The sequence below is a fragment of the Orcinus orca genome, chromosome 2 (assembly GCF_937001465.1).
Source record: "Orcinus orca chromosome 2, mOrcOrc1.1, whole genome shotgun sequence".
Lineage (NCBI taxonomy): Eukaryota > Metazoa > Chordata > Mammalia > Artiodactyla > Delphinidae > Orcinus > Orcinus orca.
Genome location: NC_064560.1, coordinates 59,333,599 through 59,352,674, shown reverse-complemented (window position 1 = coordinate 59,352,674; position 19,076 = coordinate 59,333,599). Strand labels below are relative to the sequence as shown.

The 19,076-nt window shown below is 41.0% G+C and overlaps 2 protein-coding genes across 6 annotated transcripts in view; one reads left to right on the top strand and one right to left on the bottom strand.

Annotated features, from left to right (window-relative positions):
* Nucleotides 1-339: 339 nt before the first annotated feature.
* On the bottom strand, nt 340-19,073 carry SAXO2 (stabilizer of axonemal microtubules 2). Its single transcript, XM_033402824.2, is given in 10 exon segments — nt 340-1,201; nt 1,203-1,520; nt 1,522-1,800; nt 1,802-1,973; nt 1,975-2,059; nt 9,283-9,482; nt 15,728-15,842; nt 17,971-18,003; nt 18,230-18,501; nt 18,769-19,073. Coding segments are annotated over 10 exon segments (1,875 nt in total). The 3' UTR covers nt 340-1,105.
* The window catches only part of EFL1 (elongation factor like GTPase 1), a 136,079-nt gene continuing 135,170 nt past the window's right edge, over nt 18,168-19,076 (top strand). For 4 of the 5 annotated variants that reach the window (XM_004278315.4, XM_049706868.1, XM_004278314.4 and 1 more), the window contains exon 1: nt 18,169-18,289. The gene's annotated coding sequence lies outside the window, so the exon portion shown is untranslated. Of the gene's footprint in view, nt 18,290-19,076 lie in introns of all 5 variants that reach the window. The other variant, XM_049706870.1, reaches the window with a different exon arrangement.

The following is a 19,076-nucleotide window of genomic DNA, read 5'->3' as shown; positions in this document are numbered from 1 at the left end:
TTTGGTTAGCACTTTTACTTTGTGCGTTATGTTGTATCACATGACCTGATGCTCAGAGCAAAACTTTTGAGAGGTAGGAAGAGCAGATATTCTTTGACAAATGAAGACACTGAGGCTCAAAGACAAGAGTCACTTGCCTAGGATGGCACAAGTAGAAACTGGTTTCATTGGAACTTGAACTCAGGTGCTTTGATTCCCAACCCACAGAGCCTTTACTTGTCACACCACAATGCCTCTTTCTAACTTGAATACAGCGAAGAGCAGTGTAGCCATCTTGACACTACCAACCAAAACTTGACTCAGGGTTCACTATGCAGATGCCTTGAAATCTAAGGAAAAAAATACTGTTGTATTGAAAAAAAAAATCCATGCATCATTTTCAATGAAAAGAATCCATGTATCATTTTCAATGGTGTTCTATTAGTCCTAAGGCACTTATAAATAACTCATATATGAATAACCCTATAATTTCCATAATTATAAACACATGTACAAATGATAGCAGATTGAGGCAAGCTACCGGAAAGTATGTTTGGATTAAAATAGTTCGGATGGGAATATACATTATGCAACTCTCAGAACGCATATTAAAGAACAAACTTGGTTAAAGTATTAATACAAAATGGGTTTTAAAATCCTGATTTCCTGGGGCTTCCCTGGGGGCGCAGTGGTTGAGAGTCTGCCTGCCAATGTAGGGGACAAGGGTTCGAGCCCTGGTCTGGGAAGATCCCACATGCCGCAGAGCAACTGGGCCCGTGAGCCACAACTACTGAGCCTGCGCATCTGGAGCCGGTGTTTCTCAACAAGAGAGGCCACGACAGTGAGAGGCCCGCATACCGCGATGAAGAGTGGCCTCCGCTTGCCACAACTAGAGGAAGCCCGTGCACAGAAACGAAGACCCAATGTGGCCAAAAATAAATAAATAAATAATATTTTAAAAAAAAATCCTGATTTCCTGTAACAAATTTTCTAAATCTCGTTTAAAAATTTAAAACATGATTTTTTTCAGCTCTCATAAACTTTTTCTTCTACCATAGAAAATTGGTTTTGCCCTTGGGAAACCAACGTTCTGTTAGTTAGCTTCCTTTTAAACATGATTTGATGATTAGAAGGCCTTCACCGTGGGAGCGATCGTGTGGAAGAATTTATGACCTCGGGAATTTGTATGTTCAAAGATATAACCTGGAGGAGAAGGATAACTAGGCAGGGCAGATTTCCTGTTTCTTTGGTGCACACTCGGGAGAGTACACGGTTACGTCATCAAATGGAATAGAACCCTTAAAGGGAACATTTACAGGTTTGCAACTCTCTGTTGGAATCAATTCATGTGGCACATAGTGAGATCTGAAAGTGCTCAAACCATCAAACTTTCCAGATGGGTTGGGGATCTGCTGCTCCTGCTTAATATTAATAAATCTTTGACAACAACTTTCCCATGCTGGAAAATCTTCCTTCATGGTGCTTTTTCCTTGGGAAGGAACACTGTTATTTTTTCTACGAGAAGCTGGCCTGATGGGAAGGAACAACACGTCTGGCCTCATATGGAACATAATCGATGTGGCTTGTGCTGTGTAATTGCACGATACCTGCGGGAGGGACATACTCTTGTACTTTCTTGACTTCGGGTGGTGGGATTTCCCATGGTTGAAAACTGTCACGGAATTCAGTGCTTCTTTCAAATTGAGCATTTTGGGACACTCTGGTGTATGGAGGTCTGCAGATGTTTGCATTTTCACCAACAAGCCCCTGGAAGTCATATCAGTGAGTTGTGAGATCCTCAAAAGGTTGGTTGGTTGGTTGGCTTGTAAACTTCTTTTGGCCTCGCAAACTTGAATTCTAGCTGATGAGGTACGTAATCAAGGTGATGACTTGTATCACCATTAAAGGGGACTGTAGAATGTTTGACTGCAGGGCTGGGTTTAAAGCTTTGCCTAGGCTTTATCTCACAAGGTACACAGTCATCCTGAAATGTTGTTTCCAAATTTCACAGTAGGGGGATAGTAAGTTTGTTCTTGTTTATAAAGTTCACTTTTCTGAATGTCCCAAGCTCTATAATCATCTTGAAAATTAAAAAACAACAAAAAAAGAGCATGTATAAATACTGAAGAAAACAACCACCTTCTAAAAATCATGACTGACTTTTCTCATTGCCATCCTTTCATTTCTTTTAGAAATCTGAACACCAATCAAGTATGAAGTTTCACTGATTCCCCTCAGATTTACGCTTTTTTCTTCACTTCCACTTTCCTTTCCCTATACTCCAATTTAATACGTGTAACTTTCCACTTTAAGATTCTTGTGATTACATCAGGGAATGGAACATCTGAGCCTGATTGCTGATAGTTTTTGAAAGCCAAGAAGGTTGTGTTTTGGGTGAAGACAGAGTTTAGGAGATTATGGTTGTGTTCCCAGGAACTGGTTGGGATTTTTGCTCTAACTTACAAAATGCTAAAGTAAAACATGAAATCCAGGGATTACCATAAAATCAAGGGCCCTGATGTGTGGGCAAAAATGATGTAGGTATTACTCCTTGCTTCGAAGGGACTCCTCAAAGAAGAGAAAATTTCAACTCCACTGTACCCTAGGAAGCCTACTGGACTCCCTGAGCAAAGACACAGGCTACAGGGTAACTGGTACTGTCCCAGAAAGATCACTGGCTTCAACTTTTCCTCTGGAGAAAATGGGCTTCAAGGCATTCCTGAACGATAAAGGGTCATCTAGAGGTGAGGGGCCAAAACTGAGTGCTTTCTAAAGTGTTAGAAATTGTACGTGGAATTTAGAAATGAATATCAGAGCTGAGTCTGGGATTTAGTGTTAAATACCTTAATTCTGCTTCTTGCAGCTTACCTAAACCACGCATGGAAAACTGAAGTGCTTATATTTCAACTGAGGGTTATTTAGGTTTTCCATTTCTAGATAAGAAAGGTGGAAAGCTGAGAACTACTACAGAATTGACTTCACCCCAAGATATGTATTTCTAAATACCAAAAATTAATTTATAAAAGACAGAAGATATACAAGATAAAGAATTGGAGTCTAGGCTAAAGTCCATGCACTGTTTATTGGAAAGGCCAAAACTCAGATGCTTGTTATGTGGATACCTCCTTTGAGGAGACAAATTCCTCAGCCATAGGCATTTCTGCCAAGATTGCCAGGTCTTCAACCAAATGATTACTCCCACCACCCTCAAGCTACAAATGTGTGAATGAGAGTGGACACCTGACCTAAGAGCAGGCAATCTGTAGGGTAGTAGAGACCTGGCAAGAAACAACTTGGCAAGAAAAGATGACCTGGGTCAAGCACATTCTCGTTCTTGTGAACCTAAATTTGAAAATACGGAGCCAGATAAAAGTGGGAGAAGAATGTAAAAGGATGCCATGAAGCAGAAGTGGAGAGCTATGGTAAGTTGAAGACTTCACAATAGACTTGTAAGGAAACAGAGATGATACATGGTCAGGGGAGGCCAGTTAGTAGAATGGCAGTCAGAGAAGACGTGTAAAGGGAAGTGAAGATGCTGTGAGAGAAGCCATGTAGCTCATGGCAGAGATGAAGGGAGCAGCTCTTCCCTCAAGCTTCCTCTGTACCCGATAGCTTACCATTTCCAGTTCACATAGAGCTTTACCATAAACTCGCTTTTTCTTGAGGCACCAAGAAGGAATCTCTGTTGTTTGCAATCTAAAGTATAAAATTATAGCACTATTTTTCAGTAACTAAAAGGAAACCATAGGATGTTATTGAAGACCTATGGTTCCCTATAAACATACAGGGAGAGCCTTTGTTGCCAAAATGTCTACAAGAAAATGATGTTAATTTCATGAGAGAAAAACAGAATATTTCTCCCTTAACAAACAACTTTGGTTTTCAAAAAGGAAGCAAGAATTTGGAGACTGAGAGACAAGGTTTGACAGCATGTATCAGCAAGAATATCAATTTCACATAACTGCAGAAAACTGATTTGCCTCTCATAAATATTCCTATGCTCATATGCCTAGAAAATTTATTATTTGCTCTAGAATATTTATTAATAACATTCTATAGCAATGCCTTAAAACATCACAGTCTTTATTAACATCATCTATTCTTAGTATCTTATGACACTTATGGAAAGAAAATATAATGCCATCCACATCTAACAATGCAGTCTGCTCATTTGGCAGCTACAGTATTACCCTTGTTAGATAAGGGCAATCCAGTTGCCTCAGCTCATTCTTTTGCTTTCTAGCCACTAAAATCTAGACAGGAAGCTTGCTTTCTCCTGAACAGTTTTAAGTCCATGAGGTGCTTGCATGTGTTTGCTCACCATGAACATTTCTATGCGGAGCTCCATCTCCATCCTTATATAGCGAGCTGTTCTAGGTTCTTCTTTGAGGACAAAAGTCCTCAGCTGCATATGTGAGTTCTTTTGGTAGTTGGGACTCTGTTCCCTGTGTTGTCTTATGGCACTAAGGAATTGGGGCCAATTTTTATAAAGTCAGAGGGCTCTATGCTTTCTTTCTCAATCTACAGATCATCAAACGAGCCTCACAGTTTTACCCCTACCTATAAGCTGATGACTCCCAAACTTGAATCTCCACTCCAGACCTCCCTTCAAATCCAAACCAACATATCTATCTTCCTACTAGACACCTCTATACAGATGTACAAGAGGTAAACTGAAGTTTAGTATGCCCCAACTGAATTCACCATCTTGCTCAGACTCATACTCCCCACAAATAACACATCAACAAGAAAACACTATTTTGAATTTGGTATCTCAGGTAAAGGTTTCACCCAGCTAATCTTCTCTCCCTCACTCCCTTCTCCCTGTTTCAAGTCGTTTTCCAATCCTGTCAATTTTACTTCCTAAATTTTAATTTTTGCCTTCTTGAGGCAAACATGGAATGAACAGCAACCTGATGAAATCATCAAAGATAAGAATAAGGAAATAGAAGAAACAATAATGTAAAATAAGGTTCTACAGAATCTATGGTGAGATCCTTATTTTCATTCTTGATATCTGTAGTTAGCGTCTTTTTTTTTTTTTTCTTGGTCAGTGTGGTTAGGGTTATTCAACTTCATTATCTTTTAACAGATTCAGCTTTTGGTTTCATCGATTTTCTCATTGTTCTTCTGTTTACAGATTCATTGATTGCTGCTCTTCATTATTTCTTTCCATCTACTTTGCTTTGGGCTTAATTTGCTCATTTTTCTAGTTTCATAAGATGGACTCTTAAGCTGTTAATTTAAGACTGTCTTCTTTTCTAATACAAACATTTCATGCTATAAATTTCCCTCTAAGCATTGCTTTAGATACATCCCATACATTTTAATATCGTATTTTTTCATTTTCATTAAATAAATATTTAGGGCTTTGTGGGCCATATGGTCTGTGTTGCAACTACTCAGTTCTGACACCGTAGCATGAAAGCAGCCATAGATAATACGTAAATGAATGGCATTGCTGTGTTTCCATAAAATGTTATTTTTGTGCAATTTATAATTTGTATTTGAAAGCTGGATATTGTGTGTAGCACAGTAGAGACTGGGATAAATAGTATTTATGTCCAGAAACGGATATACATCTTCACTTGCCAGGGCTTTAGTGAAGGGGGTTAAGTCAGCTCAATCAGCAGCTGAGCTAGATTTGGCTTTTGTTGTTGCTAGGCTTACCTTCAGCGTACCATCAGCTTTAAATTCCTTTGGCATTATCTTGTGCTTTGGAGCCGGGGGAGAGGCGGGCTGGTTTTCTTAATTTCTGCGCCATCCTCAGCTTTAGGCATTCTCTTTGCACCTGCACCTCAGAGAATGTCTCTCTGTAACCTTGCTTCTCTCCAATGGTACACTGTTGTTGCTTGTTATTCAGTGCTCAGTAATCTGGTGGGTGTGTGTGTGGATAGGGTGTTCCTCTGTTGTCCAGGTCCAGGCTCAACCCTTTTTTTAAAAAAATAAATTTAGTTATTTATTTTAGTTTTGGCTGCGTTGGGTCTTTGCTGCGCACGGGCTTCCTTTAACTGAATTTATCTTTAGAATTTATAATTTAAGAATTTATCTTTACTTAGTTTTCAGAAGTTTAACGACAGTTGCCAGACGTGGCTTTGTGTTTATTCTGGGGTTGGTTGAGCTTCTTGAATCTGGAGCCTGATTACTTCATCAATTTTGGAAATTTCTTGACCATCACCTCTTTAAATATTTCCTGATTCTTCACAGTTCTCATAATGTTTTACTCTGTGCTGGATGTCATGTATAAGAAAACCATAGAAACTAAAATCGATGTTATTTTCAACAGAAGACAGCTTGCTCTTTCCTATGTTACGCAGGTAGGATATGGGGCAGGTCACCTTAATCCAGTCAGGAACTGAGCGCGGCTGGCATTCAGCGGCACCTTCAGTTAGACATGGTCTTCCTCTAGTTACAAGTTTCTCAAGGACAAGACCTGTGATGTGTTTGTGGTTGAGCCTTCATTTTAGTGGGACTTTCTCCCCTAAGCACCTGCTCCCAAGTGAGACTGTGGGATATTTCTGTGGGCTCTTTCTAGGCCAGTCCTCTAGCCCACCATGCCCCCTAATCACTCAGCAGACATCCCACAAGGAAAACCAGTCACACATCAGGGGTATTTACAGATTCCAGTTGGTCACACTGGCCTACATGTCAGTTGCTCCTTCCCCTAGGAGGGTCTCGCTGCTGATGCTACCCTAATCTTCAGCCTTGGCCTAGACTTGACAAATGCTCCCAGAGAAGTACACAGTTGGCCATCTCAACTTATCTAGGAAGGGCTCCCCTGTCTCTGTAATTTTAGTTCTTTGCTTCTATTTAAAAAAGGTTTTTAAAAATTTATGTATTTTTTTAAACTGTTTCAGTGGAAGTAATGGCTCTCTGCCATCTGCTATATCCTATCTGGTAGCAGAACTCAGAAATGTTAGTGGCTACCAGAAAAATGTTAAGTTCCTCAGTCTGACAACCAAGACTTCACAAGCTGATCTCAACCTACATTTTTGGATACACCAATCTCTCAGATCCTGAAATTCTCTGGTTCCCACCATGTTCACTGAACAACTCTCTTATTTTTCTGGCTTTATGATTTTTTTGCTCATCTCATCCTAGCTTTTAGGATATCCCTCCTCTTTCTATATATCAATACTTACTAGTCTGTGATGCATTCCCAGACTAGCCTGGAGTGATATCTTGCTTAGTCTAAGTGTTTGAAGCCCTAATTGTTCCATTAATTTTCTAGTGAATTATTCGCTCCTTCTTGTGATATCTCATATTTTTATTTCTCGGATGACTATTTAATTCTTCAGGCTATTATTGCTCTTTTTTATCATCTCAACTGTAAAGTTTCTAAATGTCAACAACCATGCTCAATTCAGATCTCTATTCCTTATAGTGCCCTGCACACAGAAGAGTAATCCCTAAAAAGTATCAAATCAAATACTGACCTATTTTCATTATCTACATTTTAATCTGAATGAATTTCTAAAGCAAGGCTGCTAGGGGTAGGTATGTTTCTGTCTAAGAGCCACCAGTTTCACAGAACCACATCTCCAGAATCTAGATGTCACCCTTCTCACCATCTTGTAGAGTTTTTCGTTTTTGTTTTTAATCATATCCCATTTCTGCCTTTGCTCTGTTCTCTAATTCTTCAGTGACAGTGACAGAGTCTCTTCACATTATGATTTCTCTTTAGCTACAGACCTGTCCTTCAGTAGGTATCTACAAAACCTGCAGTACAATCATCACGCAGAACGACGAATTATTCCCTTGGCCCTTAGTATTTGTTGTCTCATGCCTGAAAACCTGGAAATACAAGGATCACTTTTCCTCACTAGGGAAGATGAGGAGAGAGAAGGCCAGAAGGAACCCAGGAATCCTCAACATTGGATTACGGGAGTGGAAGTACAGGAATCTATAAGAAACCCAGGTAATGAGAAGCCAGAACTAGTGTTGGTGTGTATGTGTGTGTGTCATATGTAAATAGTCACAGCATCAAGGAATATCAGTATTGTTGTATTTTTAAATAGACTATGTGGGGAAAAAAAGAAAAAATCTTACTACGGTTGTTTAAAAGACCTAGTACAGACATTTCACCAATTATCTTTTATGTCAAATTATTACACAATACACTATCCCCTCTGCATACCAATAAACATATATCTTAGCAATTACTATATGCTATATTAGATTATAACAATATATTTGTTCACCACATGCATTGTCTTAAAAATGTGTGCTTTGTATAGATCTCCCTCCTGGGCTGACATATAGATCACAGCATACTGATACCATATACTTTAGTTACCCATTAAACTGGTAAGAGTGACATTTAAAGAAAAAGGATGTATTCAGTTATTACCGGTTTAAAGTATAAATCATTACTTTTATTGTGGATGGCATCACTCATACAAAAGGGCTTTATATTAGGACATACCCATTCAGTTATGTCACATATCTAGTGAAAAGGCTTTAAGCCTAAATATGCAATTACATTATTAACAAAAAAAATACAGAAAAAATATGAACAAGATAGCCTATTGTTTAAAAATAAAGGACCCCACTCCCTGCCAAAAAGTAACAGACTATTATATAATCAGATTGATTTTTGGAAAGAAACTGGTCGTACGTTGTACAGTCCTTACTCTTCCAAGTCAGTTGCCAGGAGGCAGAAGGTATTCCATGCTGGAAGTCTCGGAGGAGCAGGTTGCCTATGTGGTGCTCCAACACTGTCTCACTGGGTGGACAAGCCTATTGTATTCTGAGGTTCAGTATCAGGGACCATCTGCTAACAGATGCAAGCTTCACCCTCTATTCCAGCCTTTATCAGTATAAAGGGAGTATTTTGGTTCTCTACCTGCTAACTCTTTTGCTTTACCGGTTGGTTCAGAACTTGAATGGAGAAGAGGGTTGCTCTTTATTTGACTTTCTCAAAGGCTCCAGTATGCTCAGTAAAGTTTCAACTCATTCTGGGATGGAAGGAAAGGAACAGTACCGACTACATGTGGCATAATGTGACAGATATGACATATTGCTTGTTCAGTGGTATCCTTTGTTTTCATGGTTTGAGATAGAGAAAACTAATTAAGTGGCTGAATTTGGACAGGAATCCAGGTCTCCTAACTCTCCATCAAGCAAATAGTCTGTTTTTTTCTCACTATACAATACTATTTAGACAACAGAGAAAAAAGTTTTTTCTTAAGCCACGGAGACTTAAGTTTGGCAATGCACCAAAATCATGATTTGATGTTAGATCTCAAAGCTGGAAGTAAGTTTTTGCTTTTTGGCTCTTTAATTTTTGAAATGGCAAGTTACCTTTATAGGCTGGGACAGTATCCAACTTCCCTTTTTTAACTTGTCTCTCCAAAGGCTGAGCTATTGCCACACGCTGCACTCTACAAGAATTAAGATGCCGTTTGTAGGTAGTACCAAGATCAATCTCCCCCTGCTTTTGTTTATATTCTTCTGGTGCATGGTGAGGCTGTTTGACTATTTCATAAGGACGAGAATCCGACCTGAACTATATACATTTGAAACATAGCTTCACAGGTTCTTTTATTTCTAAGTATTTCAATGCAGTATTAAAATTTTCCAGACTTTTTTTTACTTGAAAAGTCTAAGAAGATATTAAAATGGTGATGGTTGATAAGCTACTTGAAAGAGATTATTGAATTCCTTTATGTCCTATCCAGTGACTACATATAAGAAAAATAAATGTCAAAAATCCTAGTTTTCAAAACAGCTTTACAATGGATCCTCAGTTAATTGGATCTTACATAAATAAAATCTTCAAATAACTGAATTTTTTCCTAACCTGGAAGGAAATCTTAGGTTAAAGATTTAATGAATCTGAAAACAATTTTAACTATATCGCCTGGGTCCATTTTGTCAAAATCCTTATTCATCCTATTAAAGACTCTAATAAACTATTTGGGCACGCTCTCTTCTTGAAGTCATGCTGTCTTTTTGCTCATCATTAAGTAATCAATTAAAGAAATAATTTATGTCTAAACTCTGGCCTTTAGACATGAATCATATTCATAGTGTTGATGTGGGTCTTATCCATCTTCAGATCCCCAGAAGCCCTTGCCAGGGATAGGAGTCATATGGTACCCTAGCCACCCTGGGCATTATATAACATTATGTGGCAGAGGTTGTACTGCAGACACTGAGGTTGTCTGGTGGGGTGGTGAGACCACAGACTCAGACTGATCAGACTACCTGGGTCCAAATCCTGGCTCTGTCATTCACCAGATTTATGATGTGGGGTAACTTACTCTGTCTATGCTCCAGTTTCCTTAGATATAAAATAGGACAATAATACCATCTACCTCATAGGGTTGTTTGAAGGACTGACAAATGCATGCATGTACAGCATACACATGAGTGTTTAGTACACAGTAAGGATGATATGTTAGCTCTACAAATTACTAAAAGTCTTCAAAATTGCTTTTTTTCTTTGGGACACTATGGACTGTTTCACTCATTGTATCATTTGTTTAAACCAACTTGTATTAATCAATATTTTCTGTATATGACCATAAGCTCCAAAAACCAAAACTCACTGAATCCCTTCTCTAGTCACGATATAACCTCTTAGACTTGTTAACTCCATTTCCTCACCCCCATCAACCCACTTCAACCTGGTTTCCAGCACTGTCACTTCTCTAACACAGCTTGAAGGTGCACCATGACTTCTATGTGATTAAATCCACCAGACCTTTTTAGCCCTCATCTTACTTAACCTCTCAAGTCCTAATTGACATTATTGCCCACTCCCTCTATTTCTGAGAAATTCCCTCTCCCTGCCTTCCTCATTATTTCTTCTTGGTCTCCTACGCAGCTTCGCCCTCCTATAGTCAGTCATGAAGTTGGGCAGTTCCTCGACACTGGGGCTACCCACTCTCCTCTTCTCACCCAACGTTCCCTCCTGAGGACAACGCCTCTACTCCCACAGCTGCAATTACTAACTATATGGAAACACCTCTCACTCGTACCTCTCCACTCAGATCTCCTCTCTTAGCTCCGTACCAGTTTTTACAGTGGCCTGTTGGATATTCAGTGGTACCTCAAAACTTAGTATACCCCTAATCAAACTATTTCCCCCCCAACAAATCTGGGCCTATTGGCTTGTTCCCTATTTTACTGACTGGCATCACCATCTCTTCAGCTGTACTCAGAAACCTAGGACTAACCCTTCACGCCTTACCTCCCTCCTACATTTTGTTCATCATCAACTCCTGTCAATGTTGCCTCTTAAATATCTCTTAAATCCGCTTTTCTCTCTCTCATCACCATTCCAAGCTTTCATAATAGCTCATTCAAATCAATTCAATACCTTCCTAAACTCACTTACTAGTTCTCTCTCCAATCTTTTCTTACATTGCACCCAAAGTAATCCTTTCACACATAAATTTGATCAGGTCATTCTTGCCCTCATCTCCCTAGCCTCTTCCTCACCTCTCTTTCGTACCCCCCTCAACAAACAAACATACAAACAAAAAACAAGAAAGAAAAGAAACTTTCAATGGCTTCTTATTGCTCTAAGGATACAGAAAAAACTGAACATGGCCTCTTTCACTAGCTTCAAATCACACTGTGCTTCCTCTTGCTTCCTCTGCTCCTGCTGGCCTTCTCTGACAATTTCCTTCTTTTCATGCTCCTTCCTGCTACATGCTGCTCTCTCCTTGGAAGGCACTTTCTTACAGTCTTAATCCAGTTAATTGCTTTACAGCCTTCAGATTTTAGCTCATTTTTCTCATTTCCCTGATAAAGTCAAGCTTCTTATTCTGGATCCGAAGTTACCTTGCGCCTATCCTTCATAGATTTGATCACTGTTGCACTTTTATACTTATTTTGAGTGATGTTTTTGACTGCCACCTTCACGAGACTGCAACGTCTGTGAGCACAGAGATCATGACTGTTTTGCTCACCACTGTATCCCAGGTGCCTAGCATAGCACCTGACACTTAACGAATGCTTATGAAATATTATTTAGTGGATAAATAATAGTAGAAATCCCATACCTCTGCTTCTCAAGACATCTGAGTTGTTCTTTGCTCTTCCCAAATACCAGCTAGAGAGGAACAGGCTAAAACGCAATCAGGAAGTAGAGAGGACAGAGAAAGCTTAGAAGTCTTAGTTTCTCTAGTAAGATTAGTTAAGAGTTAGAAAGTTTACCTCCAAACCCAAAGCAACTTTCTATGGAGAAGTAGTAAAGGGTAAATGCACTCTTATTCATCTGATATATCCTAAAACATTTGACATGTCTGGAATCATACTTTCAGGGCAGACTTCCTGCCAACTCTGGCAATCATCTACTGTGCTACAGCTGTAATGCTATAAAGGATCAAAAGTCCGGTACAAGTCCAGACATCTGCTCTTTACACAGTCTCTTCTTATATTATAGAAAAGTATAGAACAGAATGACACATGATTCTTTGTTTGTACAGATGAATCAGCTGCTTTCTACTGCCTAGTCAACATGGTCACCATGAGGGAGTCAAGCAAGAGTTCCAAACCCCTCGAATATGGCTCTTGGAAATACTGCTAGTTCCCTAGTCAAACTATGAAGAAAAGATCTAATGTTTTAGTAAGTGGAAAGATGATGATTTAAGAAATGGAAGTTTTACTTTTGTTGGCATATTTGAACCTTTTGGGAGTTGGGACATTTCTTTTTTTATTTTATTTTATTTGTTTACTATTACAGGCTACTTGAACAAGGCAACTGAGAAAGCCCAGAATTGAAAAGCAATTGCCTTTTAAAGAAAGATGTGGCAGGTTAAACTTTCCTGGTTTTAACACTTCGAGTTGGTTAAATGCAAAATCTTTATTCAATAAATATGAATAGTGTGAAATTTATTTCAAATTTCTGTTATGAATCATTAAGGCATCAAGAAAGAAAGGAATAGGAGCTTCCCTGGTGGCACAGTGGTTGAGAGTCCGCCTGCCAATGCAGGGGACACGGGTTCGTGCCCCGGTCCAGGAAGATCCCACATGCCGTGGAGCGGATAGGCTCTTGAGCCATGGCTGCTGAGCCTGCGCATCTGGAGCCTGTGCTCCACAACGGGAGAGGCCACAACAGTGAGAGGCCCGCGTATCGCAAAAAAAAAAAAAAAAAAAAAAAAGCATATTCCTGGGATCCACTTCATTGTCTACTGACTATTTTAGGTGGAGCTCTGGAATCTGCAATTTTAACCTTTCTAAATGATTCCAAATCACACCAAAGTATGAGGGAAGTAACTGGAATCACCAAAGCACTGCAAGAGTTGTCTGAAATGTTAAAGGTATAAGTACTGCAGTAAAAGTTTGAAGGTCTCCACCTTTGCTAGGTAAGTAAAATAAACTCTATCTGAAATGAAAAGAAAATGGATAGCACTAAAAATTAAAGTTGTTACAGAGCATTTCAAAAACCCTAAATTATAGAAAGCTGATGTATGAGTTCCTGGAAAGCAAGAACCTCTCTTTATTGATAATTTTACACTTAATGCCTAAGACTGTACCTTGAATACAGTGTACACATTAAGAAAATAGAGAAAAGAACCCATTGAACTGACAAAGATCAAAAAAGCTGAGTCCAAACGAAAAGTTTAGGCTTAAATGGACTTTTTTGTCTTTCACACACTGAGTAAATAGTGAGTGCCTACTATGAGCTAGTAGGCATTGTAACAGGTTTCTGGAAATAGAATGCTGAGGTAAGAACAGACATAGTTCCTGCTTTCATGGAACACTGAAACTAATCTAATGATAAATAATAGGCAGATGCTTTGAGAACTTACATAGGGGACCTTTACCTAGCCTGAAAACTGGATGAGTGTCAGTGAAGCCTTTTCAGAGTGATAACTGAGTTAAGAGCTATAGGTTGAATAGGCATTAATTAGGGTAAAGAGGCAGGAAAAATTCCACGCAGGTAACATAGTATCTTGGAAGGCTCTGTGACAAGAGAAGCCTGGTACTTCCAAGAAATGAAACATGTCCTATGAGATGTAACCGTAAGAGTGCAAAGGGCATTACAGTGAAAATAAATCAGAGAAGAAAGCAGGGAGCAAACAATGAAGGGATTTTGGTATACATTAAATATAATGGGAAAATATAACAGCAGTTTTAGCAGGGAGGTGACACGATTAGATCTGCATTTTAAAAAGGTCATCTTACTCAACATCGCTAAGTATTTAGAGAAATGCAAATCAAGACTACAATGAGGTACCACCTCACACCAGTCAGAATGGCCACAATTAAAAAGTCTATGAATAAAAAATGCTGGAGAGGGTGTGCAGAAAAGGGAAGCCTCCTGCACTGTTGGTGGGAATGTAAGCTGGTGCAGCCACTATGGAAAACAGTGTGGTAGTTCCTCAGAAAACTAAAAATTGAATTACCATATGATCCAGCAATCCCACTCCTGGGCATATATCCAGACAAAACTCTAATTCAGAAAGATACATGCACCCCTATGTTCATAGCAGCACTATTCACAATAGCCAAAACAGGGAACCAACCTAAATGTCCATCGACAGATGAATGGATAAAGAAGATGTGGTACATATATACAATGGAATACTACTCAGCCATAAAAAAGATCAAAATAATGCCATTTGCAGCAATATGGATGTGACTAGAGATTATCATACTAAGTGAAATAACTCAGAAAGATAAATACTATGTGGTATCACTTATATGTGGAATCTAAAATATGGCACAAATGAACCTATCTACAGAACAGAAACAGATTGACAGACATAGAGAACAGACTTGTGGTTGCCAAGGGGGGTGGGGGATGGGGAGGGATGGACTGGGAGTTTGGGATCAGCAGATGTAAACTTTCTTTTCTTTTTCTTTTTTTTTTTTTAATTTATTTTGGCCGCACCAGGTCTTAGCTGCAGCATGCGGGATCTCCAGTTGCGGCATGCAGGCTTCCCAGCTGCGGCATGTGAACACTGAGCTGTGGCATCCACGCGGGATCTAGTTCCCCGACGAGGAACGGAACCCGGGCCCCCTGCCTTGGGAGCACAGAGTCCCACCCACTGGACCACCAGAGAAGTCCCAACAGATGTAAACTATTATATATAGGATGGATAAACAACAAAGTCCTACTGTATAGCATGAGGAACTATAGTCAATATCCTGTCAATAAACCATAATGGAAAAGAATATAAAAAAAGAATGTCTGTATATGTATAACAGAGTCACTTTGCTGTACAGCGGAGATTGGCACAGCATTGCAAATCAACTATACTTCAATAAAAAAATAAAATAAAAAATAAACAGTACATAAAAAGGTCATCTTGGCTAAAGTTAGAAAACAGATCAGAGATGCAAAAGCTAGAGTAGATACAAACATAACCATTAGGAAGCTGCTGCATTCCTCTAGGTTCTGGTCACAATGGAAAACAGATAAACACAAGAGATTTTAGGAGGTTAACAAAAACAATCAATAGAACTTTTTATATATCCCCTTTCCTTCTCATTTTTCTCATTTAACTTAATTCTCATCTTTCTGTTTTCCTCAAGTTGTGACTCAACTAGTCAACTGGTTCAACTTAAATCAACTAAATAGTTTAAAGAGTTTAAAACAAAAACACCTTATTAAAACCAGAAGAGTGGGACTGGGATTGACATATACACACTCATATGTATAAAATGGATAACTAATAAGAACCTTCTGTATAAAAAATATAAAATAAAATTCAAAAATTCAAAAAACAAAAAACCCCAGAAGAGTGGGGAGAAAAATAGGTAAAGCAAACAGTTTCTTGATACTTACTTAAATGTTGTTATTCCTTCCATTTTACAACGATATGCTGGAAATTCTTCCTTGGGCTTCAGACTCTGAGGTGGAAGAACACTGCCATACTTAGGATAGTTTTCCAAATATTCAGCTGTGGGACAAGACAAGTCAGAATTTTCATAAATCCTTGTGGTTTCATGTGGGCAATGATGTCGCCTATGCAAACATAAATAACTTATCATAGTTTAATGCACATGAGCAATTGTATATACACATTGCAGAGAAAACGATATTCTGAGATAGATGGTTGTTTTGACTGATATAGTGAAAGAAACAGACATTTGAAAAGATTTAGTTACATAGTATGAAAAACACAAAACGATTCAAACAGCAAGATGAAAAAGTAGCAGATGCAGGTCAAAATTCCCCTGAAGTGGTCTCTTTGACAATCTTGATCCTCCTACAGAGAGGCAATGTATTGAAACATTAATGAGTTTGTTCTCCTTGGTTTTTTCCCCTCCTTTATTTCAAGCAGGTAATCAGGACCCTGACATTTCCTTCTTGTAGGACTTTTGGAAGGGCCGAGGATATAAGCTGCCTGAAGTCAACACGTTCTCCTGTCTTTTTAAACACAATTCATGAAGAGATGAAATCAGATGTCCTGCTGGAAATGAGGTCCTAAGAGGAAACAGGTGGTCCTGAACTGCAAAAGAGGGAAGAGGGGACGATTCCCCAGAGAGAGGAAGGAGGTAGAAGATGAGGGGGAAGGAGTTCTTAGAAGAGCAGGCGTCTTTGCCCCATTCTATCAGTGATCCAGGAGGTGGCCGGATATCAAGAGTTGGTTAGGTGGAACCCTACAACAATGGCTCCCAGCTTTGCCAAGATTCTTGTACCTCAAACATAAACTTCAAAGCAGCGGTGGCACCACTCTTGAAGGGATTATGTGAACTCCAGCAAGAGACATTTCAGTGGGAAGCATTACCAATGTTTAAAGCCCAGAGAAGACTCCTCTTGCATTGACAATGCCTCTGCTCCCTGGACCGTTTTACTGCTTGGGAAAAAGGAAGCCTCCAACATAATGAAGACTGAAATTTCCTGACAGCTGGATGGGAAAGGAACTTAGGCTGGATAGAAATTAATTTAAAGATTAGAAAAAAAATTAACCAATTTTTTTGCCCATCAGCGTTTTCAGATATGAATCAAATCCTCAAAGGCTGACTTATCTTCTAATCTACATCCAATTAGTAATTAAAAACAACATTTACCATGAAACTATGGGGAAACTGCTTTCCATCACCATGTGAAGTGTTTTTCCTTTGGAGGGGATTACAGTACAACAGGATTGACATATTCATAATATTTATTTAGCAAATAGTCGTCTAATCCCTGGGTCAGCAAGGAAGCTGAGGAAGGAGATGACTGCTTACAGCTTAGGCAGGACTCACTGACCAATTCTGGGTTTCAGGAGACTATCTACTACCTTTTCAGTCCGTCAGATCCCAAAGGAAAGCAGTCTGGATGGGACTGGGAACGGGAATATGGTTAGGCGGGGACGGAAAGCTACGAACAGAAGAAAGCCTAACACAGGGCGAAAACTCATAGACTTGCACACCGTTCTACTCTCCTTCCGTTTCCTTTTATTTATTTATTTTAAATTTTGTGGGCATAGGGGCTTCCCTGGTGGCGCAGTGGTTGAGAATCTGCCTGCCAATGCAGGGGGCACGGGTTCGAGCCCTGGTCTGGGAAGATCCCACATGCCGCGGAAAAACTAGGCCCGTGAGGCACAACTACTGAGCCTGCGCGTCTGGAGCCCGTGCTCAGCAACAAGAGAGGCCGCGATAGTGAGAGGCCCGCGCACCGCCATGAAGAGTGGCCCCCGCTTGCCGCAAATAGAGAAAGCCCTCGCACAGTAACGAAGACCCAACACAGCCAAAAATAAATAAATTTTAAAAAAAATTTTGTGGGCATACACTCTCCCCGTCGGATCAGGTCTCCACACTTGGCAGCCTGACATCCAGCCGCTGCTACACAGGTGTATATCATCCGCCTGGCGCCACAGCGTTTCAGTTTGCGCCCGTGGATAGGAGCCGACAAAGCAGAACTGCTTAACCCGCGGTAGCTGGCGGGTGAACAGCGAGCATCTGCGGACTCGGGGATAAGTGGGACGTCGCTGGGCCCGCGTCCTCCACCTTGGCGGGGCGGCCACTCTGAGGGCTCCGTTCCCCGAGACCCCAGCTCGCTTCCAAGCCCCGGCGGCCGCCACACCGGCCGTTTCTTACCCGCAGGTACAAATCTGACACAGACACCAGGTCCTCATGCTCCCGGCTCGCGGGCCCAGCTCCACAGCTTCTCCGCAGCCGCAACTTCTACAGCTCCACCGCGCCGGGCTCAATCCAGGTAACCGGCGGGGCGCGCGGCTAACGGATGCTCCGCCTACTTCCGGCGGCGCCAGAGACGCAGGCGGGTCAAAGGTCGTGCGTTCTCAGCCCCGCCCCCGGCGCGCGGGCGTAAGGTGGACGCGGAGGTCAGGGGGCTTGCGATACGCGTGGTGTGGTCGGCGCTGTGATTCGAGCTGGGCTGGCTGGGCGGTGGTAGCCGGTAAGTGCGGGCCCGCAGGCGTCCGGGCCCGCAGGCGTCCGGGCCCGCAGGCATCCGGGCGTCCTCTTCCGCCAACTCCAGGCAGTGGGGGTCCCGGGTCACCGCGGCGGCAGGGCGTGGACGGAGCTAGGAGCGAGCCCGGGCTGAGAGCGGCTGCCGTGCGAGCGTAGTGTCTGGGCCGGCCCGGCCGTTTCTCAGTGCGGACCCGGGATCTTCAAAGAAAAAGGGAGTGAGGATAAAGGGAATGTGAGTTGAGGGTTTGTTTTTTCTTGGTTTCCCCAGTGTGGAAAGGAATGGAAGACGTTCAGTGCACCTGCACGTGACCCCAAAATGTAGTCGGGAAGCTGGGTGTTTTACCTCCAGTGAAAGCAAGTGGGAGTGATAGGAGAGGCTTGGAAAAGGATCGAGCAGGGGAAGAGAGAGATGTCGGCATCTTCTCTCCCTCCTGCATAAGACCCTTCCAGTATGTAATCACTGACCTGGAGAAATAATGCGCGAGTACACAGTACGGGGCAGAGTTCCAGGTGTCACTGTGCACCCAACCCCCACGAGCTTTGTGATTCATCGCAAAGGGCCGATCCGGAAGGATGAGTAAACTCCGCAAGTACAGTCGTGGTACAGTATTTGTTGAAGTGCTCAAATTGGACTTGGGCCTGGATGGGTCTGTCCCTTCAGTAAGCATCCGTTGGGTTATTACTTTAAGGGACTCGAGAAATCTTGTCAGTTCCCAGCAGTAGAAACTTTTATCTTTTAACGCCCCGATCTTCAGCCATTTGTAATACATGTT